Source organism: Struthio camelus, chromosome 5 (assembly GCF_040807025.1).
Source record: "Struthio camelus isolate bStrCam1 chromosome 5, bStrCam1.hap1, whole genome shotgun sequence".
Classification (NCBI taxonomy): domain Eukaryota; kingdom Metazoa; phylum Chordata; class Aves; order Struthioniformes; family Struthionidae; genus Struthio; species Struthio camelus.
This window is the reverse complement of record NC_090946.1, coordinates 45097993-45123026: the sequence shown is the minus strand read 5'-3', so window position 1 is coordinate 45123026 and position 25034 is coordinate 45097993. Positions and strand designations below refer to the sequence as shown.

The 25034-nt window shown below is 43.2% G+C and overlaps 1 protein-coding gene across 12 annotated transcripts in view; it reads left to right on the top strand.

Annotated features, from left to right (window-relative positions):
- The window catches only part of SMOC1 (SPARC related modular calcium binding 1), a 136762-nt gene that overhangs the window by 100051 nt on the left and 11677 nt on the right, over window positions 1–25034 (top strand). For all 12 annotated transcript variants that reach the window (XM_068946155.1, XM_068946153.1, XM_068946152.1 and 9 more), the window contains exons 8-11: window positions 9180–9372; window positions 10303–10385; window positions 14081–14186; window positions 24031–24278. In XM_068946155.1, coding sequence (XP_068802256.1) covers window positions 9180–9372; window positions 10303–10385; window positions 14081–14186; window positions 24031–24278 — 630 coding nt within the window. The remainder of the gene's footprint in view (window positions 1–9179; window positions 9373–10302; window positions 10386–14080; window positions 14187–24030; window positions 24279–25034) is intronic.

The following is a 25034-nucleotide window of genomic DNA, read 5'->3' as shown; positions in this document are numbered from 1 at the left end:
CTGAATCTCATACAGCAGATCTTGGAACTTCCAAGACCTGAACAGTTTGCCCAGATAAGACCCTGGCTCAAGGTAATTATCTGGGAGTTAATGCTAGCAGTCCTGTCAGAGGCAATTCCCTCTGCCTCCTCATAAAGTGCTAAATTCTGCAGGAAAAAGCTGATCTGTCATATGAAAAGACTCATCACGTTACCAACTTGTCTGTGACCCCTGCTATTTCTCACCAGCAGTAGCGTAAAAAAGGAATGTTACTGTAGTTGGCTAGAGCAGTCTGAAATATTTTTTTACCTGCCTGTGTCAGTTTTCAAAAGTTTTCTATTTGGTGTCCTGTAATTATACCCTTACAATACTGTAAAAATAGTGTGCTCCTATATTCCAGCCAGCAGAGGCAGGCAGGTTCTCCAACAATTGCTACAGCAGTTGTTCCAAGTCCTATTAAAAACAGGTGTGGGAGTGAAAATAGTTTCCCAATAATGTTAAGGCTCCAGTGGAAACACCTATAGCTTCTCATTTTATTGAATTGCATTCCTTAGTGTGGAAAGAGTGCAGTCTGAAAGGAGTATAGGGAAAATGAATGAATGCGTTCAAAGACAGGTGGTTTGTCTCAGAGCTAGGTATGCCACAAGCTAATACTGCTTAAAAACTATGTAGAAAGGAAAAGAGGAGATGGAGAAGAAAAAGAACAGACTCTGCATAGCTTCCTCTCAAAATGGCAAGGACAATGTCTAAGGTTGAAGGTGTTTCTACTGTTGAGGAACTGTCCTGGTATAAAGAGCTGAACAGGGTTGCATTTTGGAGCAAAACTTTTCTCTGCTCAGAATGTGGAAACTTGTCATTGTGAAGGTACTGCTCAGCTACAGCTGTCATACAGCATGTGGAAACCAGAATCATTAGGAACATCAGACCCCCAAATCTGAAAACTTAACCCAGATCAAATCCCCTGATGATTTTAAGCTGTATTTGCAGAGAGATTGCCCCAGTCATCTAGGATATGCTGCAGCTTATCCGCCTGTGTGAGAAGACTCAAAAAGACGTGAAGAAGTCTCATAGTTTCTTGCTCCCCACTTTAAGTCAGGGTCATATCCAGCTAGCAGCAGCTCTGACATGTATAACCTGTTCCTAGTGCCGTCACAGGGATTCCACTGCCTCTTCTAATGAGTGAACAGTTAATCACCAGGGCTTTTTGTATCAAACCTAAATCTCCTTTCTCCAAGTAAGCTGACTGCTGCTTGAACTACCCTTGGGGAAGAACAAGAATGATCTATGACTGTCTTTTTTTTCATGTAACAGCTCTTGTGTCTCAGAAGACTGAATGTCATCCCTAGACTAAACAAATGGAATTCTTTCAGCCTTTTCTCATAAATTGAGTCTCCTAGACCTCTGCATGTTCCCTTTGCTCTCTTCTGCGCTCTTGCCAAATGGTCCACCTCTCTGTCAAAGTGCATTGCCCAGAGTGAGACATAGGGCTGATTTAAAGGCTCATCAGTAGCTCGTGCCTGTTTCTGATGTGTAATGCCCCTGCCAGTACATCCCACAACTCGATTTACCTGTCCTGGGTCTTTTTCATTTGTTTGTGTGCAACAACATAACTTTGTAGGCTTTTTTTGTGATCTATCTAAACTCCTGACCATTTTTTTTTTCCAAGTGTTGCTGTCTCGCCAGCAATTTCCTCTCTCTGCATTGAATTTCTCTTTGCTGGTTGTTAAGCTTTGTACTTAAACTCGAGTGTGATCATACTGATTTCAAACCGTTTATCAACATGACTTTAAAATCTTTCCTGGATTTCAGTGGCTGTAAATTGTATGCTGTGTTCCACTAGCAAAATTGGTCATTTCATAAAATTTGATACAAGACACTCAATGATCCCTCTCAATAGTGAAGAACTATTTCATAGACAACTTTTGAGACCTAGCCACTTGGACCATGTTTCTCCTAACCTGTGGCATAGGCAACTATCTCATAGTAATTGTACGTAGTGCACATTTCCCTGGTTTTCTTAGGAGAATGACATATGTGGTGCTGTGCTTTAAGGAATCAGAGCTCTGTCGAATGCATTGTATATGATCAGGCAAGTGTTTGCACTATCTTTTGCCAGGATGATGTACTGAAACCACAGAAGCAATACCTTATTCTTTCTAGCATCCTTCAGCTAGTCTGACTAGAGCTCTAGGAGGGCTGCAAGTCCAAGGGCTGTGTGACTGACTGCTTAAGAGATGGGATGGTAGAAAGAGTCAAAGCCCTATCTGGAAGACAGTTGGTACAGAATTGCAGAGGCATGTAGCTTCCAACCAGCAGGTTTCAAGACGCGCACGAGTGGACATTTATTCTTGTGGAGTTTGGAAACTGTGTGGAGCAGACCTCTTCCCTAGTTGGGCAGCACCTAGCGCCCTCAGGGTCTGCATAGTGAGCCCATGGATTGTGCATCAAAAGGTAGCCTCTACCTTCAGGAAGTTTGCTGTGATCTCTGGGACAGGACTTCACTCCTTCAGCCATTTCTCCCTGTTTCAAGCTTTAATCACTTTACACTATGGGGATTGCAGTGTAGCCTTATCGCTTCAAGCAGAAGGAAAAACGCAGTGGAGGGATGTGTTTAGGGATAGCTTAAGTTTAATGAGCCACTTGGAACAAAGCAGTTTTAAAATTATAAGCCACCTGTTAAAACTTTGCATTGTACTTGTTCAGCACTGGAACATGTAGTAACCTCTGTTTCCTCTGTAGCCTATGCCTTGAGAAATGAAATTAAGTGAGTACCAAGGTAATACAAGGACTGCTCAACTGGTACAGTGTGGGAGCACCTGCAAGGTTTGTTTTTCCTCTTTACCTTTTCATTAGCCAGAATACCCTGCAAGGACCACAGTCCCAGACAGAGCAGGGTGGAGCGGGTAGCAGTACCGATGACTAACGGAGGTGAGGAGAGATTTATGCTATCCCTACGAGCCATATTTGCTCAGCTGTTACTGTGCTCCTAGTAAACACAGAAGGGGTTGTTTCTCTTCCTCCAACCACATCCCTGCTCTGGGGACAGGCAGCTAGTGCCTACTCACTGCATTGCTTTGGTAGTCCTGCCAGCCCTTGTGAATGTGCATATCGTAGGCTTTTCAAATTCTCTTTCGCCTTTTAGGTGGAAGGGATGCAGGTCTGGGCTGCTGCTATAACCTGTACTGAGCTTTCTCTTTGGAATGAGGCTTGTTTCTTCTGTCCACAGCTTTTGAAGCTCCATTCCTGAATTGAGGCACCTGTCTTTCCAGGGTAGGGCTGAGTCCCATTCACATTACAGCTCCTTTACGTAACATAAAAGCACCTTTAAGCTGGTGTACGTGGTACGCTAAAATAACCAGTTCAAGGCTCCTCTTCTCTGCCAGGGCAGTATAAAGAGAGGCCAAATACAAACTAGAAATCAACTCCATTGAATTAAGCTTCCCTGGGAGACAGGCGAACACTTTCTCTCAGTGAGAGGAAAACTGAGGCACAAAGACACTTAGTCCTCATTTCTGGGTTGGAACAGGATGTCAATAGGAACTTGGCATTAGCTGTCCTGCTACTGCTTTCTGTTCTGTACTGCACTAGTTCCTCATGCAGGGGAGAACTGGGAGTTGAACAAAAAATTTTGAGAGGCGTGTTTGATTTTTTTTTTTTTTTTGAAATGGTGTTTTGAAGTCAGATCCCCGTTGCAGCACTAACAATGGGGGCTGGTCAAGAGTCTTTCAGTAAAAGACCTTTTCCTCCCCTTCTGAAGAATGCATGTTCATTAAAACTGAAGCTTTTTGTGGGAACTCCATGGGAAAAGTTTCTTGTCAAAAGAAAAGAGGAAGAGAGGTAAAGAGAAGCAAATCTGCCCTGCTCTGGAACTGTAGGTCTGGCATTAGGCTGTTCACATCAGTTCACTGGGGGGTAGAAGGAAACATGGAGAGAGGTTAGTTATATTGTCTATTTTGCCTGATTTGGAAGAACTACTCCTGTCTTCCAAGCATGTAGGGATCTATCTGAGGGGGTTTTTAGGTGGTGTCATAGTCAGTCTCCCTCTCTCTTTTTTCTTTTCTTTTTTTTAAACAACAAAAAAAAGAGTACAGAAGACCAATATTTAAAAATGATCTGCTGCTGCTTTGGATGGGAAATCTTCCTTCTGTCCCACCCTAGTCATCCAAAACATCCTTGCAGCTGCAATGATTGGTGTTTCATCCTTTGGCTCTGATAGCAAAGCAAGTTGCTATGTGACAGGAGGAAAGTGGGGGGAGGCTGCCTAGTCCCCAGAGCAGAGCTTTGGCTGCGTCTAGCCCTGCAAGCTGATCATGAGAGCTGTTAAGCAGAAGCCTTTGGCTAGAAGCAGTTAGATATTCTCTCTTCTCAACTTTCTAAGGTAAACAAGCACCTCATCTCTTTAATAACCATCTCGTTTAAAAGACAATTAGATGAGTCCCTTACCTCATCTGTCATTTCTAGTGTGAAGGCGCTAGATGTATGTTTGAACATGTGTGCTTACAAGACCAGGAATGAGAGACCTTTTTATGAATGTGGCGATGTATTTCTTAGAAGGCCGTTACTAGGGGAAAGTTGTTTCATAAATAAAGCACAACTGCAGATATCCTAGTCCTGTTTTACTGCAATAGTTCATGGCTTCAGAGATGCTGCTTTTAAAAATGTTTTAAGGAGTGTTAGAAACAGTCAAGGGTGAAAAATAACAAATAGTTAGCATTTTAGAGCTGAACAGTTAAGGTAAAATGGATTTTTTTGCCAGTGATTCTGTCATTTGTGTGTGCAGACATTCTCTTTCTTTTCTCACTGTCATTGGATTTGTTGTAATCTAGATTTCCTGTCTCCTGAAGGTTTCACTCCCCAGCAACACAGGGTTGGCAGTGTTACTCAGCTTTTTGCTGATGGCTGTCATAAGTCACCGGAAAGATGGCAGAAAATAGTGGAATGTGACAGTGCCTTAAAAAAAAAAAAAGTACAATATTATTGCTGCAACTAGGAAGGCTGTTGGTCTGCCATTGACTTGCTGTCTTAAACATTCTTCTCTCTCTCTAAATGTTTGACATAGGGAAGGGAAGAAAGCCTTTTCTCTTTAACTTTCTGTGCCTGTAACCCCCATAAATTCAAACAGGGAATGGGCTTTTAAGTACCCCACGCATACAATAAAGAAGATATGCTTCTTTCAAAGATGACAGCTTAATTTCATAGCTGGCATTGAACGTTCTGGTTTGGCTATGTGCTTTCACTATCTTCCAAAAACCTGGGCTTGGCACCAACAGCAAAATTTCCAGTAAGCCATCTGACTGGAACGGGTTGACTTCAGTGTACTGAGACTGGCTCAGCATCTGACGGTCCCTTCATTACCAGTGAAACTGTCTTTCAGGGTGGCAATGTGTGCAGTTTGTGCCAGATCTCGCATTTGGGAAGCTGATGGTGCAGATTTCCCAGCTGATTTTGCTAGCTGTTAGAACATATTCTATCTGTTAATATTCTTTTTTATTTTTAAGGAAATTAAGTGCTGTTAGAGTGATAGCCTGGAGGAAAGAGCCTCTCCAGAGATTAGTGCTGGTTAGTACTCTCTATCCACTTAGCAGATGGATGTCACTGAAGGAACATTCCACAAAGCTGTTGTCAGAGCCACCACTTAATGCCAATGCATTTGTTGTTCTGAGCCTCTCTAACTCAAGGAAGGTATAGCAGATCTGGAATAGGTTCAGAGAAGGAACAATTGGAACAGCTGGGACTCTTCAGCATGTAAAAGACATATGAATAGGAATCTATAAAGCAGTGAGAAGCAGAGAAGGCATGACTGCAAAATGGTTGTCCCTTGTCTCTTCTTTCAGAAGAACTATATTCAGCAAACAGAACTAGCTAGAGCCAGGTTTAGATATAACCAAAGGATGTGCTATGTTCTACACACAATGTATAGTCAAGCTGCAGAACTGGTTGTGGGATGTCATAGGCAATGAAAGTTTGTGAGGGGAGATGTGGTAAATTAGTGGAGAGGGGATCCATTGATGTTTACTAAATAAGAAGTCTATGCCTGTCTCTGCAAGCTTCTGATCCACAAATGGTTGAGGTTGGATGAATATATGGGAGAAACATGTATATGCTTGTCCTGTTCCTCCAGTCTTCACTAAGCACATGCTTTTGGCCACTCTTAGAAACGAGGGCAGAGAGAAGTTGGGCCTTTGGTTTGCTCCGGTATGTCTGTTCTTACATTATTCAGGATTCAATGGCATAGATGAGACTTTTAGAGTGGCTGCTTCTAGATGCACTCCAGAGATGAGAAAAATGTCTGATCTCCCTGCTCTTTCAGCTGTACTGCTACGATTGCTAATGAAGGGCCACTTAATACTAGTAGTGACAACGGTTTTTGCATCATTACATCTATTTGATGTCAGCTGAATGAAAAAATTGCAAAATTCATGGCATTCAGCCTTTAAACACTCTTCAAACAGGAGTGACTATCAATTAGCTCTGTATTCTGGTAGCAAATTCTTTGACTAATCCATTCCCACACATTTCTGTTAATATGTGCAGAGAAATTCTTGCCATTTTTATGACATAGTACAAACATTGTTTAAGTTTATACATTTTTCTCTGTGTAACTTGCATACCTTACTGTATATGTATGTAAAGTAAGATACTCATTAAAAGAGAAGCTTTTCTTTCTTTTTATAAATTGCTGTGTTTTCAATAAGAAGTGGCATTTTTTGTTGTCCTGACCCCCCAAAAAACTTTTTTTTTTCCCAGAAACATTTTTAGTGCTAGTTTTGCAAGACTAAAAGGACCTGAGAAATCGTAATTGGAATTTGTGCACTCAGGAAGCTTTTGGGATTTAGATAGAAAAATGCATGGAATGTTGTTCTCATCAGTAGAAAGTTTTTTTTTTTCTTTTGCTTATTATGTAAAATGATGGTAGGCATCTTTTTGCTTTATCAAGCTGCATAAATGGTTCTGCTCACCTGATGGCCAAGGTGTAAATTGCTGTCAGGCAGAACCCTTGAGCAAGCTGGCACCTTGTGATGTAATTGATTTGTTAAGAAGCCTGTGGGCCTCTTACTGAATGACTTCTCTGTCCACATACAGCTTGGGAACAGTCATAGGGCCTTTTCTTAAAGATGTGAAATCTCTCAGCAAAGTGAAGTCACCTTAAATATCGACTGAGGATTGAGCTCCCTTTCAATTTTTGTTGTTTTTATTCCCTCCTGCTCCTTCCTGATCAGGTTTCTCTCTGCTTGAGTCAGACTTGCCGGCACTTAGAAGTTCTTATTCTGTATTTCAGTTGTGTGGATTTGTGTGTGGCAAAGTTCAGGTGTCTTTCACATTCCCAGCTTCAAGAAAAGTCTGAAAACTACTGAGGAGAGGAGACTGTTGTGGGTCTTCAGAACACTTTTCTTTAGCTGCTACAGCTCTATTAGAAATCAGAAGCAGCGTCTCTGGAACCTAAAGCGCTCTGTACTCAGGGGACGCTGTGCAGAACGATTGGAGTTATTTCTGTTAGATCTGCTAGCACCAACCTGAAGAATTCTAGTTGTGAAACAAGACCCCTAGTGTTCCTAGATACAGAACAAGAATTACTCCCTGTCCCAGAATTTATTACCAAAATATAGGCATAACTGATTGGATACAGCTAGGTAGGCAAAATACATGGAAGCAGTGGGAGAATGCTGGTGCTGTGCCTATCCCCTGGGCAGGATGCTTATGTAACACCAGGTCTGCTGGCTGGCCATGGAAACATCTGCAGGTTCGGTATCAACCTGTTGCATCATTGCATGCCACAGTGTTGAAGCATTTTATGTATTGAAAACTTGAGGTGATTCTTGGCTGTGGAAAAGAATTTCAGATGCTGTGGCTTATGAAAAAGAAAAGAGCAAAAAGAAATAAGCTGCAAGAGATAGGAAAGCTGGGGATTGAGAGACCTGCTGTTCCCACTTCTGCTTTTCATCACTCTCTTGAGGGCAAAGTTAGGAGTTATATTGTTTTTTTTTTTTTTAATTTTTACCCTAAACTTAGTCTTATTTTAAATCCTGTGTTTATCTGGTTTGACTGCTTTCTCTCCCCCATGCACACTTTTTTCTGCCTAATATCTTCAATGATTTTTGAAGCTGCAGTCATCTTCTTGCTCCTCCAAGAACCAGAATATTTGAAGACTTCAAATTGAGAACTTCTGGCTGTTGAATATTAATGTCCTTTGTAGACTGTGTGCAACTCCTTCCCTTCTAGTGGCTGATCCGTTTAAGAGGCAGCAGCCCAGCACTTCTCTACATGTTACTCTTATGTGGCCAGTGGCAAAAGAGGAGGTTTCTAAAGCAGAAGGTGCCAGGTGGACTCTAGAAGCCACTTTTTGGGCTTCCATTCTTTGGTGCATGTCATCTGTGTACACTGTTCTCCGGTTCACAATGTCTTTGGGAAATAACCTTTTCTGCATAATAAGCTACTGAGGGATAGGGTCCTACCTTTGGTCTCTCAGCATGGGTACTTAAGAAAGCAACGCCTGGATGCCCTCTGTTTTCCAAGTGGGCCTGGGGTGGAGTGTGGCGGAGAGGCGATGTCAATGTCAGGGAGAATAGTATCTCATTCTGTTCCCTGTGGAGATGTGTGGCAGGTGCTCTCTGCACTGGAAAAAGCAGTGTTAAAGGCAGTTGCTCCCTCAGGCTCCTGCTGAAGGGACACTACTGAGAGGGAGAAATGGATCAGCCAAGGCATTTTGGAGAAGGAGATAGTGGGAACAGGGAAGAGTGTTTGCCTCCTCCTTTTAACTGGAAAACACAAATCACAAATGAGGAGCTCTGACTATTTGAAAACATCATCTGGGAAATGATTACCCCAAGGCTGAAGTAGTAATTAAGTATTGTTAGTCGATGTATCTGTTCCAAAACCTGGGTTATTCAGATTTATGGGAACACATGGCTGTTCTCTTGCCGTTTCTGGCTTGCTGGGCACCTTGCAGCTGATGCCTATAATCCATAATTTTGTAGTGTCATAACTGATTGTAGGAGGAAGCTCTCAGCCCAGAAGTCCCTCTCAGTCCCTAGGGAGGGATTGGAACATGGGCATACTGGTGTTTACTCTCAAGGAAACAGATACAAAGGCCTCCCTGGCCTACTGGGACAAGGTTATCCCACAATCTGCTGAGCAGAGGAAGGTGATCTTAATTTGACTTTTTTTCTCTACCCCGACCCATTCTCCCTACCATCTTCCAGAGAAAGTTCACTCATGTGACCAGGAAAGACAAAGCGCCCTGGAGGAGGCAAGACAGAACCCTCGGGAGGGTATCGTCATCCCCGAGTGTGCTCCAGGAGGGCTGTACAAACCGGTGCAATGCCACCAGTCGACTGGGTACTGCTGGTGCGTCCTGGTGGACACAGGACGACCCTTGCCTGGTACTTCTACTCGGTAAGAGCTGTAGACCTTGAATCCAGCTGGTAATCCGGAGAGATGCCTGCCAGGAGAAAATGATATATGAAGAAAATAAAATTGCTAGTTCCAGAGCAGTCAGCCTTTGCTGCACGACCTTCCCTAGAGCTAGCAATGCCTCACAAGATGTAACATATTGACTGTCCTCTGTGGGAGGTGGTACAGAGTAGCTACTGCTTTTGCTTTTTTCTGTGTTAATTTTTCCTCACAGATCAGCCCTATCTTCTGGCTTGCAGCCTTTGGGTGGTAGCAGGAACCAGGCCTTTTTTTCAGAGTACAGGACAGGGGCATGAGCGGTGTAAAAGGGAAGTGGCTTTGTTGCATTGTCCTCTGCTTTATGTTTACATGCTGTAGCCACTTGGATCCTGATCAGTACAGGTCTAGAATGCTTTCAGAGCGGGCCTTGGTTGTCTGTTGATATATTTCAAGGCAAAGATAGATTTGGTCTTTAACTGCCTCAGTATCTTAAAACTGTATGGGGGAACCTTTTCTCTCTTGTCATTTGGAAACAAGTTTTGGGTCTGGCACATTATAAAGACAGGCCAGTAGGAGTTGGGACCTAAACTCTGCTAGACAGAGTGGTTCTGCAGAATATGGACAGTTTTGACAAAAAGCTCAATCTGTGCCCATGAGAACTGGGTGAGGACCTTGTACTGTTTGTGGATTTCAGCTGGTAGCTAGTGCTAGACTGCTGAGTGTTCTCTTACTCCTCTCTCCACTTCCTGCTGGTGTTGCTGGCTGTCTGTAAGCAGCCTGATGGTTGAGAAGAATATTTCTTCTGCAGGTTTTTGATCGTTTTCTTCCCCACAGTGAGCAGATGAGATGAACCCTTAGTAATCATCTGATGAAGTTAAAGGTATATGAATACCTGTTGAACATGGTTCAACATCTGTTGTTCTCCTTTTTCAGCTATGAGACCCCAGTGTGTGAAAGCGATGCCAGATCGAAGAGCACAGAGATTGATGACCCATTCAAGGACAGAGAACTTCCAGGTCAGAGAGGAACAGGAGCCTGCCTCTGCCTTCTCCCCTTGTCTCACCTGGGGACTCTTGAGGCTAAGAATATTGTTCAGGAGATGGGGGATTTCCCTGAATTGTCTGTATTTTACCATGGATTTTATTCTATGTTATTCTGGATCTCCTCCAGTTTCAGCAGCATATTGTAAAAACCTGGGAGCGCCCTGGGGATTGGTTTATTGCCTGTGTACCTTTCTTTGAAAATCAGAATTTTCAGGGGGGGAAAAAAAAAAAAAGGATGCCTGGAGGTCTCCTGGGGAAAGGATGGGCTCAGTGTTCAAAGCTCTTCTTCAAAGCTTGGCTGAGACGGGATCTTTTCCATTTAGTAGTGCTTTCATTTTCAGAAGCTTGATGACCCCTGAGCAGTGAGGGGGAACACAGCTGCCAATTGTCAGTGGCCAACGAGTGCCCTGCCACTGTGAGGCCCGGGCAGGGCAACAGTATCAGTGTGCTAAGTAAGGTCCCTTAACTAATGCTGGCAGCTCACTTAGCTGGATCACTCACTCCATGCCTGGGACCTTATCTCTCTCCCCTTGCTGCTTGCTTCCTATTCTGCCTATTTCCTGTTCTGTTTTCCCTTCTTTTAACCAAGCGACAAGCCAGAACTTACTAGCTGCATGCCTTGTTTCTGCTAGGAGGAAGTGCTGGGCATAGGTGTCTGTGCAGCTCTTAAGAATGCCATCCTACCTGCCTTTGCTCTTGTTTCTCCTTCCCTCTGCCTTTCTAAGAAGTAAAGTGAGAGACCCTCAGTGAGGGATCAGCCATTTCTCTCCTGGGTGGAAGCCTGACTGCTTGAAAACGGAAGCTTCATTGGGTCCCTCTCTGCCATGAGGGAGTGGTAGCAGAGAGTGGGAGCACGGCAGAAAGAAACTGTAGCTGTGGATCCACTTCACTCCCTTCTAGCCCTTTCTAGGGCTAGCATAAAGTGAATCCTCCCTGAGGAGGTTAGCAAAGTAAATCAGATTTGTTCCTGATTTGCCTCCTATGTCTCCTAATTCTCTCCTGCCAGCTCCTGACCTTGGGCTCCTTCGCTCTCTGGTTAGCAACTCTGCCCTCAGCAGGGCTCTCTTCTATCCAGCTGCTCATTTGCACAAGGCTTGTAGGAATTTCCTCTATCTGCCTTCCTTTCACATTTGAGTGAAAATGGCCAATTGGTTCAAGTAACACTTTGTGGCGGGTAGGGGAGGAAACTAGCAGACCAGCTAAATGATTGCATTAAGGGTCATTTCCTTAGGAAATCATGCTAGAATAGAACAACTTTCCTTTCTTCCCCATCCCCTTCTCCCCTTGCTTTACTGCCTCTCCATGCACTCCCCCCTGCCTCTCTGAAACTCCTTTGCTTTGGGGCTCCTTCTCTGAGACCCTCTTTCTGATCTTCCAAGAAGACAGAATGGTTTCTTCTCCCTCACCTTTTGTGCTGCAGCTGCAGCTGGACAAAGGTACAGAAACTACATGAGGTAGAAGAGGGCTCGTGATACTCTGTAATTAAGTGGTGTGGTCCCAGCATCAGGCTTCAGGAGAGTTCCTCTCTCAGCTCAAGCCCCTTTTCCATGTCTGGGTAGACTTTCAGCTCTCCGCTTGACTGTGTTGCCTTGCATGATGGTCCTGCCATGGAATATATTGGTCTACTGAGGGACTAGGATATGGAAGAAGAGTTACTGGTCCTGGTTAGTCTCCCTGAGAGATGTAGTCCATGGTCTCTTGATGGAGACTTGAAGTTTCTTAATTAGCTGCACTTGGATGTGAAGATTCACTGGTGAGCCAGAACTGCAAGGAAGGAGTGAGAGAGGATGTTTCCTTTTACTTTTTCTGTGCTTCTTTGTTGCCACAACTGAATTTTAAAAAATCCTCTGCCTAAACTTGAGACTAATCCTTCTGTTGGCACTCACTTGTGTAAGGGAGACCCCTTGCCTTATTCCTTTTCTGGAGGTTTCCCCATTCTTCAGACCCTAAATGGTGCAGGCAACATGCTCCTTGTCCTGCATGAAGAGACCCTGCAGAGGCCAAGGTGGGAGATACATAAGTACAAATTCCTGCACACCTACACATACCTTCTTCACAAACTGTGAACTGTGGCTGTTCCCACAAGAGCCAGAAGAAAGAAGGAAGGAAGGAAAGTGTTGCTTGCACATAGCAAATGGCAGGCTGCTAATTCCTGCAGACGGTGACATGCTGAGGCCCCAGGGAGATGACTTCTAGCAAATGGTTTTTCAACCTTCTCATTACTGCAACAAAAAGCTCCTTTAAGTGAGTGATCTACTCTGACTGCCGTAGCAGCTTACCTATTACAATGCTGACATTTTCTGGACCATATGCCAAACGAGTGCTAAGGGGCGTGTGTGTGTAATGCACATAATATGGAGACAGACTAGGGACTGCTGGTTAGATATTGCAGAGAACAGAGCTCCTAATACTGCAAAAGAGAGAGTTTTGTCAGAGCAATTTGCAAGCTGTTTTCATCTGTCAAGGCAGTACAGTAAGTTTCTGGTGCTCTCTTGCGGGGTGCATGTGCTTCTCTGCTTGTCTGGGAAAATGTTGACATTGCTACTTGCTACTAGAGGGACACCATTCTCCTGATGTCCCGGACGTTTTCTAAATCAGATGACTAATTGGTAGTGAATGGTGATTTTTGGGAAACAGAGGAAGTTAGAGATGTGGTCATGGCTTCTGTGTCCCATCAGAGAAGTCAATGGGATGGGGAACCATAGAAGCACTGATCAAAAAAAAACCTTTCTGCAGAGTGAGGCCAGTTCTGGAGGTGACAAGGATAAGTATGCTTCCTGGTAGGCTAAAACTGATTGTTACAATATTAATGTGGTAGTAAATGGAACATGCTTATTGCTCTTTCCTCTTTTCATGTAGGGAGGGTAGGAAAAAGCAAGGAAACTTCATAGATTTCCTCATAAAGGTGAGGAGATGGAGATTTTCCTCTCAGCTCTGTTGTAAGAGGCTGACACCATAAAGGAAAGGAAGCTCTGTTACGTCTGTGGTTATGATGATGGGGAACTGGATGGCCTTAGGACTAAGTAATGGAAATGGTTACCAAGCTCATCTTTAGACCGCTTCATCCAATTCCTGCCTAAACCAGCAGTGACTGGAGGTTATTGCCATGTGATGGCTTCGTCTGACTTAATTCCCATGCAGTGTGGTCATGCAAAGAACTGAATTATTGTAGGAGCTCCTGGCAAGCAACACTCTTTGTGCCCAAGGAGAGTACAAGCAGCAGTGCTCACTTTGGCCAATGCTTTGGGAAGCTTTAAGCTGTCAGTTAGGACCTCAGAACAGCCGTGTTTTCAGAGGAGGATGACCCAGGAGGTAGTGAGTTATTTTGTAAACTTCTCTACAATTTTCGCCATGGGAATTCCTGTCTGCCAGGCGCTTCCAGCACATCCTCATGGTTATGCTGGTAGGGAACTGGGAGAGGCTGTAAAGCTAACCACACAGTTCTCCTGCCAGATATTGTTGGTGACTCTGTGTGCGCCTGGATTAAAGCTGCAGGACAAATTGCCAAGCAGAGAAACCCACTGAGGGATTCTTCTGCCTTTCCTTAGGGACTGTGCTGATGACTGCCGTGTTACAAACAAAGGAGGTTGTGGCTGATCCTTGCTGAATTGGGACTGGAGACCTATCCTGCACATTCTCACATTAGACCTCTTCTTTTCTTTCCGCAGGCTGCCCAGAAGGCAAGAAAGTCGAGTTTATTACCAGCTTACTTGATGCACTCACTACGGACATGGTACAGGCTATTAACTCAGCAGCACCTGCTGGGGGTGGGAGGTGAGTCTGGAAAGCACTGGAGCTTAACGTGAACAAGATGGCTGCAGACCTCTGGATGACTAGAAGGGGGGCTGGGAGGGAAGGCTGTTGCTCTGAGCTGATTCTGATTCAGCTGGATTATTGTGAGAGGAGCTAATGCCGCATCTTCCAACTCTGTTCTGTCATCATAATCCTGCCTGCCTTCTCCTGCCCCTCCTCCCTGGCAGCTGTTCTACCATAAAGGTTACTATAGCCCATTTGAAGTGTGAAATGAGAGCTCAGTGGGAGGAAGTAGCTTGTTCTTTTGTCCCCTGGTGCATGAAAAGACCTAATAAAATGCAAATGGGTAGAAGGAGACAGTGTGGCCTAGTGGCTACCACAGGGAGTGAAGAATGTGAACTGAATTCTTGGCAGTGCCACAAGACTGTGGTTTTTCTGTGGGGCTGAAGCCAGTCTGCGGATGAGGAGAGAAGCTGTTTTTCATGACCCTCCCCTCTGACCAGCTGCCTGTTCAGCCCCCTTAGAAGGAACAGCAGGTCATGCCTGTTGCAAGAGGTGGGCAGAAGTATGCTTTTCTGGGGAACTGGAGAAAAGCTGAGGTCTTCTCTCCTCCTCCTGCTTGATAACAGAAAACCCCCTTAGTGTGGCAGCTGCAATGTTGTAGCATGCCAGGCTTAACAGGCCATTGAAAATGGACTGCAGTGGATTTAAAAGAAGTGCTCTATTGGCTTCACTAGGCAATACTTCTATGGTTCTGGTTGCCCCAGCTGTAAGCAGAGACAGTGCTGGCTTAGGATGTAGGGATGGTACATAGTGTACTCATGTTCATAGAGGTGTAGAGATAAAGGAGGCGTCTTTGTGCATATGTTATTGTTATGGCTATTGCTCCAACCTATTGAGAGTAATGTTGATCCCATGCTTTCCTCTTTCAAAAGGCAGAAGGAAGCAATGGCATCTTTAACTATGCAGAACAAAAAGTTCCTGCGTGGCACCTTTGTGCCTCTTGTTTCCAGTATGGATTTCTTGTGAACCCACATGTTTTTAATTTTGCATTTGGACCTTACAAATCAGGCCAGTGGCTGAATGCCTGCAAGCTGAATATTCTGTAACCCATTGAATTAGCAGTATATGCCTAGCCTAGCCTGTTTGTATTCATATAAACAGGATGAAAAATGCCCCTAAGATGGGAAATACGTCGTTCTCCCCCAGGCATAAGCGTTCCAATGTCAATTCTGTGTAACTTGCATGGTTCAAATGCAGTGGGTAGGGGTGGCAGGAAGCCCTGGAGAGTATTTGATATTTATTTGGCATCCTTGGCACAGAGACTGAAACCCAGCCAACGTAATCATCACTCTTAAAATAAAGCTTAGTATAAACTAATATTGTAGAGACCAGAGATATATGCCCCCACTGCACTTCTATAAACCCAGCAGGCTTGCTTCCTAATGTTCCCCAAGCTTTGTGTATTTCTCAGCTTTCAATAGAGCCCTTTCTGGCAGAATTTTTCACTGCCCAGCTCTTCACACAGTCGTCATGTTGATTTATTTTCAGCTCCAGTGTCAGCAGTCCAGCGTGCAAGGGGAAAAAGAAGCCTTTTAGCAGGCCATCCTTTGTGAGGCAAAAGGCTACTGCCACCCAAATATTCTGCCTGCCCACAGCCATGACTAAATTCAGGAAACTGCTCTGGCATCAACTTCCATGTGTATCAGTTAGGCTAGAAACGTACCCCAAAGAGCATGCGTCAAGCTTTTCCATTGCAGCATGCCATCATGGGGTCATTTGTTTTGCAAAAAAAGCATTTCAAGGAAGCCTGGGTACTTAAACAAAAATTTAATCAGTACAGTTTTCATTTCATATCCCTGAGTTTGCAAAATTGGGAAGCTGTTTCTACGCAATGAGTTCTGCTTTCCAGGTTTCCCAAGGGGAGAAAAGTCTTGAGTCCGCTCTTCAAGAACATCTGAAATTTGTCTCAGTGGTCCAACTTATCTTTGGCCCTGGAGATGAAAGTTCTGTTCCAAGAGGAAAGAGTATTTTCCCTATAGGACCAATCAACTCATGTCTAGCCTCAACAACTAACAAAATACTGGATTTATGAGAATGCTCATCCTATTCCTCCCTGGCCCAGGTGTGCTGAGAATGTTGTGTTGAAAAGAAAAGCTAAAGATCTGGCTGTCTGGTTTTTCTTAATGTCAGCTGAGGCAATCATATTTGTGAGGCAGGCTTCACTTACTGCAGGCTCTTTGTCATAACGACAGCAAAACCAGGCACTGCATTTAAGCACGCACTAGTTTCCTCTCTAGCCTCCCTCTTTCTGTTCCTTTACAGTGTTCAGCATTTCATCTTTCAAGCTGAAATTCTCAGGCTTGTGACCTTCACAACTGGACCTTTTTAGTGCTTGAACAAATGCAGCCAATGATCTAAAGTAAACTTAAATGTATCACCAGCAAAGCTTGTGCCTGTTGCAGAGGGCAGGCCAGGCAAACAGCAAGCTGTATCCCCCTTGTCAGTTGGCCCTATGTATTGCCTGGTGTATTTTAAGATACAGACACAGAACTGAGGTAGTACCCAAAAATGAACAGCTTCTAAAATGGTTATGAGCTTGCACTGTGCGTCTGGGGGAAAAATATGAACATTTATAATCAGAGTAGCAGCAAATACAAGTATTAGGTAAGGGAGGGGGTGAATTTCCATCTCTCCTTGGCAGCAGAAATGAATACTAGCATACAATATGCACCTTTGGTATCAGTATTAAAAAACGTGACCAAACACAGAGAAGAGCCTTGCCGAAGATTCAAGGTCTGAAAAAGCCGAACAGCGACAGTCTTAGAGCTCAGCCTTCCTTGGGTATTAAAAGAAAGGTTGAAAGATGATTTCTTATAACTGAGTATCTCAGGAGGTCCAAAAACTCTGCAGGTTCTTTAGTCTAGCAGGGAAGAACATGACTAGCCGTATATAAACAAACTTGTGATCAAAATTTCTTTTAAAGCAAGGGCAATTCTAAGGCAGAACAAAGTAATGAGGCGGGTGGTGGATTCCCTCTCTGTAAGACTTTCATCTTAGGCCTGATGCCTTTCAAAATGACTCACTTTAGTCAAGCCTAAGTTATTTTCATATAACTGAATTATAAGAATGAATGAAAGAATTAAGAATGAATGTCAAGAGTTAATTTGATTCATGTTCTGTGAGTATGATATACAGGAAATCAGATTAGATGACCCTGTGGCTTTCAATCTGAATCTGAATACGCAGAGTGAAAACCTCTTGCATTTGCTGAGTGTCGTCATCTTCAAGACACTACCTGTTTATGCTGCAAGGCTATCTGTGGCTTTGCAGTTGACGTCCTTATTGCTTTTGCTTGGTGAAGAGAAGACATTGGGATAAATGATAGAGATCTGCATTTAAAATACTACACAGAGCTGTGCTAAACTGCACACTTTATAGTTGGCACACACAAAAACAATCTAGTAGCAGCACAGTGAGGCTGTACAACTTGGGTTGCTGCAGGCAATATAAGTAAAACCTGATAGGACCTTGTTTTTTATTGGACATGCTTAAAACAACCTTGTAATCCCTTACAGGTCTTGTCTCATTTAAGCAAGTTCAAAGCTATTGACTTTAATTGAGTTACCCTTGCTTTACAATAATGTAAATGAGATGAGAACTTCCCTTCCTCATGGCCCTGGTTTATATTACAGCAAAATAGCCAAGTAGACTTAATTTAGACTTTTGAAACAGAAAATCTCTGGTAAAATTCATTCTTAAGTTTATGTAATAACTCCAAGGCACATCTTGTTACTTTATGTTTTCAAAGCAATTAAAGGAACGCTTGTAGGAAATTGGTTTATTAACCAGTGTTTGGTATCCTTTTGAAAACACATATAGCTGAAGTTATTCATATATAAATCCTACATAATAGGAGCAGCATTTCTTTAAAATTCAGACTTGGCTTTGGTACATTTTAGTCTATGACTAATTTTCTAAGTCAGACATATTCATATCACACAGGGCCTAAACTAAAACAGACCAAAGGGGATCCCAGCCTGGATTTCCCTGATCTAAGAAACTATTTTTAGTCCCTGCCAATTCAGAAATGAATTTTAATTGCCAAAATGTGTGCACTATAGCTTGTTACATAATCAGCAAAAATATTAATGCGCTGTGGAATTTTAGGTTAAAGGGGCAGCTTACAGCAGTAGTCCCTATAGTGTAACACAGCAGCTGCGTCCCTTCATTTTAAGTTGCCAATTATTCCCGATGTAATAGCCCTAAAAAGTCCTTCAGAAATTGCCCCCAAGGTTCCCTTTCATGCTCTAGCTGAGTAGTTTGAAGCAGACAAGGAAAGCTCAGCACATCTCTGGGGTGTTCTGAAGTTGAGCCATGTTTTAATAAAGATTGACATTTTCAAACAGTACAGGGAAGTTAATGCCCAACTCCTATTGCATTTCAGTTGAAGTTGGATACCAAATTCTCTTTATGCTCCTATGGAAATACTAGCCTAATTAAAGATATGAGAGAGTTAGTGTAAGAGGAGGCTCTTTGAAAAGTCAATGAGGGGCAAAGGGAGACATTTTTTAAACCTTTCAGTTTTTTTTTTTTTAATTTTCTAAACAATTTATCCCCTAATCTGAAAGGTTGTGTTCAGAAAAATTTCACATGCAAACTTAGCTAGAGGAGAGGTTAAAAACAGACATGTAATAGGAAGATAACTTAAGTTTTAACTGTGAAGGAATTATGAATTCCCCATGAGTTTGGACTGTGTAGTACCCTTTCGTTTAGCTTATTTTTGGGTTAGCTTCTTGATTCTTTTGCTGCAGCAAAGGGAGAATGAGAAAACAAATATGCGATCCTTTTGCAATTTCATTAGAGTAATCCTCTTAGTTCAAGCCATGTTCCACAGTTACAGCTTTTAACTTTGGGATAGGCAGCTGCAGAGAAGAACAAAAGGAGAGCAAGAAGTGAAAGCAGAGCAAGAACAATTATGAATTATACCTTAGCTTATTAAACTCTTATCACTCTCCACCTCTCACACTGGGCATCTTCCTGGGGCCCATGAGAGCTGTTGACTATCTGGCAGCGTCAGTCCTATGAGTTCTTTAGCTTCGCTCACGTCCATCTGTTGTTCAGCAACAGAACCAGACAAGGTATACATACTTGCAAAATATTTTCAGGTCATAGAAACTTCCAGCTGTAAATCCTGTAGCCATCCTGATTAAATACATGCTTTATTGAGTTAGGAGTGGAAGCTGGACTCACTGTTGCTGCAGCTGCTAGCAGCTCCTCGTCCATCAGCGTTCTTTCTTCCTGGAGTAACTCCTCCTGCTTTATAGTTAGCAGCCTCTGCAGTCTGGAGTTAGGTGATGTTATGCTGGTCCTATTCCCCTTACCTCCTCCTGCCTCAGCTGCTATCATTGCTAAATAAAATTCGTATTACAAAATAATAAGTTTCCTAAAGCGTTTCAAATGGGTGATAAGCTGCTGGATACTTCAGAGTTTGCACCCCGGCTTTCTGTCAAAGCAGGATTTTGTATTAGGACTTTCTGTCACTGCAACAGTGATGTGAGTCACTGCAGCCTATTTCTCAATGCAATGGGCCTGCTAGTGTGTAGGGAGCAAAAGATCAGTAGCAATTAGAGAGGCACGTTACACTTTGACAAAACAGTCCTATGGAGGATAATGTGACTGCACACTGTATGTGGTTCTGTATGTGGGTAGCAACTGACACTGCTACTCTCTTCTACTTTGCCCTGTACGCATTCCCTTCTTGCCTGGTCCTTCCCACTGAGTCAACTCTTCCCATCTTGCTATGCTAGAAAGCATTACAGGCTGCATGCAGAGCACATGTTCAGAAAAGCTGTCTGCTCCAGAGTTCAGTGCAGCTGTAAAAACCAAGTGCCCGTATTTTTTCATAGCCTCTTTGCTTTCTGCCTGTACCCTAGCTACACCAGATGACATGATCTGTGGAAGCGTGCTTCTGCTAGCAAAGTAGTATTGTTGAAAGTAATAGTTTATACGTTAAACCAGGTAGCTCCAAGCAGTAGTCATCTAAGAAATAAATATTCTCCTCCTATGATGGAGGTGATAGCATAGTATACAGGAGGAAGAAGAAAGGCTTGCTTAGAGAAAACTATTTCCTTGATGCCAAAGAATGAGGAAAGCTGAAAGAGCACAGATAGCCTGTCCTAGGCTATTAATGACAGACCATGCTTCTCTTCCTTGTTGGACTGTGGGTGTGTTTATGCTGCACAGTGTGGCTAAATCTACTCGCTTGTATACCAGCTCGCTCAGCTAGCTTCCTTAGATTCAGCAAATTAGCTTGGTCAGAGCTCATTGCTCCCACAGCACTGAGCTTCTTTTGGTAAGTGAATTAGTTCAAGTCTCTCTATAGTATATAGCAGCCTGCCGGATAGATAACCCTGTATTTGTATCAGCACTGTGGGTACAAACCAAGGGCAGTCTCTCTCTGTGCTCTGCTAAATGTCCTGTTTTCCCCCCACCAACCCCTTCATGAAATATACACGGACAACCCCTTCTGCTTGAAAGACTTACTTCCCTTGGCAGATATAACTGTGTATGAGAGTGAAGGAGGTCTGGTTTTTGGTATGGTCTGTCTTTACTAGTTCTTACAAAGTTGTTACTGCACTGGACTGAGAGATTGGAATTCATTGGATTGAATTTTCATGTGACTAGTGTTAGAGCAAGAGATGTTTTCCTGCTGGGAGTTGAGAGTGTACAGAGCAGCTTTGCTCTCACTTGTTTTTTCTGATTTCTTTATGGTCTGAATGAGTGGAGAGGCAACCCAACAAATGAGGTGTAATTCTGAGGGCTGATTTATTTCTCTTGCAACAGGATTGGAGAGACAATAGAAGGAAATTCTCCTGGAACGCTCCAGCAAAGTCTATGCTTGCAGGACAGTTAGAGTCCCCAGATACATTTCAGCTGACCCAGTATGTATGCTGTCGTGGTGCATGATCAAAGTTAGGTGGGTTAGCAATGCTGTGAATTCCCATAAACTGATGTTTCATGGATGGAGCATCAGTGTCTTGTAGGGACAGCCATCAAAGTCATGATATTTAGGTATTCTGTTGTAACCTTTGTCTTCTTAGTATATCCCCTAATTTTGCAATAAGCCAGGGAGAAGTGGCTGCACTGAGATGCTGTGGCTCCTCAGAGTACTTCCTGGGCTGGGATTCTGGACGATTATTGGAAAGGACAGGCAACCAACTCAGGAACTGCCAATACTGCTTAGCCAGCCAACAGGAAGTGATAAAACCTCAATAATGGCAATGTCTTCCTTCCTCCTACAGTCATAGAAGTTAAACTAATTCCCTTTAGCTCTATTAGCATGCTCTAGCTTTCAGCATGAGCACTCAGCATGTTTGTAATGGCTAAGATAGATATATCATCACCTCATGGTTTCTTGGTTTTCGTTATGGAAGTACTCAAGAGAGTTATGTTCCCTCTTTTGGTCCCTCTCTTAAATTGATGCACTTTTCCTTCCAGCTTCTGAATGTCTCTTCAGCAGGCAGAGAGAAGCTTGTGTTCCTGTTTGTCTTTAGGTGTTGGTTCTAGGGATGCTCTGCTGTTTTCTCCACTTCTGCCTCTCCAGTTCTGGGCCTTCAGGAAACAGAGCTCAGAGACACCAAGGCAAGCCAAGGCGTGGACGAACCACAGATCAGGTTGTCTTCCTGTATCTCAGCAAAAGCAGAAGATCTTCCTTTGCAATCCAGAACTTCTAGTTACTTGTGGCTCTTGGAAACCAGCTAGTCTTCAAACGAGAGCCAGCTTATTTCTAAAAGGGAGAGAGGCCAATGACTGTGTTCATAAATGTCATAAAAACAAGCGACAGGATGTGTTTTTATTCTCACTTGTCCTCCTGGTCTTCACACATAGTTTCAATGCTCTGAAAAATCTGGTCACTTCTTTAGCTTTCTGGGGAGATCTTTGCAATTTCTACTGGTCCATAGGTGTCACGAGGGGCTTGCCTCGTATTTTGGCTCCCAAAACTAAGTCGAACTTGATCCCTAACCTCTTGCTCACCCCCAGTGTTTATTGCCCTGTGCACTGACCAGATGCTGTGACTGAGTGCCAGGCTGCTTCTCAACTAAGATTTAAATGATGGAAACAGTCACAAGTAAAACCTCGGGAAAAATCTTGTGCCGTTTATTTTCCTCTCTCCAATGTTTTCACTTGTGTCAGGGTTCCAGATGTCTCTGAATAGGGGCTACCTTTCTAAATTGTGTTCTCATTTGTAAAAGCTATTGGAGAAGATTACCAGGGATCTCTGTCTTCCACCTAAGCTCCAACGCTTGCTTTCTGCCTCTTGCCGACTCCCCTTCACCAGTGAGGTAAATTATTAAGGAGGGAGGGTAGGGTTTTTGTTTGTCAGGTTCTGTAGCTGCTTTTTAGAGGCAAAGTAGGTCATCTTGGAAGGTCAAAAGGATTGTCTCCCTTCTAATCCCAGCAAAGAATTTTTCAGTGTGACAGTTTAAATATTTAACCTATCATTTTGTGAAATGAGGTTGATGACAATCTTAAAATGCATTTTACAAGGTACACCTACAGTGAAGCTGAATCTGGGTTTGTATTTCCTCATCAGTTAGAACGCCCTGAACTCTCACCAGAATCTGGACGCTTGAAGCCTGCAACTGTCCTTCTTTCACTGCTGGGGGAGGGAGGAATTAGGCAGCAGCTGCAGGTGTCTCCTAGAATAAGTCAGAGGCAGAGCAACCAGTGCCAGTGTAGTAGGTCTGAATGCTGCCTATCCAGTACTTTCCATGCACTAGAATGCTTTATTCTTGGGAGGAAGAAGGCTCAAGTCTCGTTTCAGCTTACTCTGTTGACACACTCGTTACAAAGAGAAAAGACTGACTGTCTTAGAACGATTCTTGGAGAATTCTTATCCTTTAGAAAAGATTTCTTCCCTGGCCCTTCATATCACTGAGGATGAATTCCTTTCTCACTGTTGCAGCAGAGCACCAGATACTCAGATACTGCTTAAACAGTATGATATAACAGTGTTTGTTCAATAATGGCTTGAAATTGAATGGCAACGTTCTCTACTCCTCCATCCTCAGCTGTTGTTTTTTCTTGTCTTCTTCTTCTCTCTGATCTTTTTGTTGTTGTTGTTGTTGTTGTCCACAGAAGGAAAATGTGAGCCAAGTAATGTCAAACTTGTAATATCAGAATGAGTAAGAAATGCAGCAGAATGAAGTTGCCAGTTCTGCAGTACTGCTTATTGATGGATTTGTGGTGCTCGTCGGCTGTGGAGTACTTGTGTATAAATCAACCATGTGAAAAGCATTAAATATGCTGCAAATACAGCACAAGAGTTCAGATCATATAAATAGATACAGTAAGAATGTTGCCTCATGCCAAGGACATTTTCAAATAGTAAATGTGTCTTGCGTTAAATGCATTTGTTCTCTTTCTGAAGTATAGGTGTTGTTATCGCAGAAACTGCCATGATAGTTGGCATTCATGTCTCCCCTGTTGGTAGTTTCAGTGGGAGCCCAAGAGTCCGTTGAAGACCATTGAGATTGCCTCTCATGCTTTAAAGGGGATCCTTTTAGAATTAGGCCGAGTTTCAGCAACTGATGTCAGGAGAACCTGAACTGTTGAGAGTACCGGTCTCCAGCACTCTTTCGGTACCTCTTGTTAGTATGAAAAGACATTTTCAGAAAAAGTTCATCTTTCTCAAAAGAGCTCAACTAGGAGGAGGAGACTTGAAAGACATGCATACTTGTCCTATTTTAAATATGGCATAGTGACTGTATAACTCAGGAAGCAGCTCTGGCTTCTTGGCACGTGCTTGACTGTTGATGAAAGCACCCCGCTTGTCTGGGGGCCTATGCTTCCTGTCTTCCAGGTTCTCTGAGCCAGACCCCAGCCACACACTGGAGGAGCGAGTGGTGCATTGGTACTTCAGCCAGTTGGACAACAACAGCAGCAATGACATCAACAAGCGGGAGCTGAAGCCCTTCAAGCGTTACGTGAAGAAGAAAGCCAAGCCCAAGAAATGTGCCCGACGTTTCACTGACTACTGTGACCTCAACAAGGACAAGTCTATCTCACTGCAGGAGCTGAAGGGCTGCTTGGGAGTAAGCAAGGAAGGAGGTAAGTGCTTTTCTTTTACTATTCTGTGGGAATAAAGGACTTGCATGGAGTTAAAGCAAACTCAGGAATCAATTTCCTCCCAGGTGATTAAAAGCACCACAGTTCACATGAGAAAATGAGTGGGACTAATATCCTGCCATGCAACTGTAGTTTATTATTTGTGTTATGGCCCTGTTTTAAAGCCCTTATTACAGACATTTGTGCTAAGCACTATACAGATACAAGTCAAAAAAATGACCCTTGCCCAGAACCCAGCTTATACTGTATATAAGTCCTTGGAAACTGTAGTTCAGATCAAGTCCTTTCTGAGTAATATACTGCTAACCATATTCTGTCGTCTGAAACACGTAAGCTGGATGATGTATGAGCCAGCACAGATGCAGTCCTTCTCCAGAGATCCTGTTGACTAACAGAAATAATATTTATTTTCATTGCTAAATCCAGCAAGCAGGAGAGTGGATGACGCAGAGAGAAGAACAACTCAGAAAGAAAGTACAGGACTGTACTGTTGCCTTTTTTTCAGGGTTGAATTGCACCTTAAGATTGGGAAAGAAATGAGGCATGTGAATAACAAGGGTTTTTTTTCTTTTTAATTCCTGAGCCACCAACCCACCCTCCTTCCTTTTTCTCCTCTTTCATCCTCACCTCATCTTCTGCTGGGATCTGGATGAAATCAATATTTTTGGAAATTTTATTAATTGAAACTGTTCAACCCAAATTCAATAGTTATTGGTCATACTTGACTTTGGACAGATT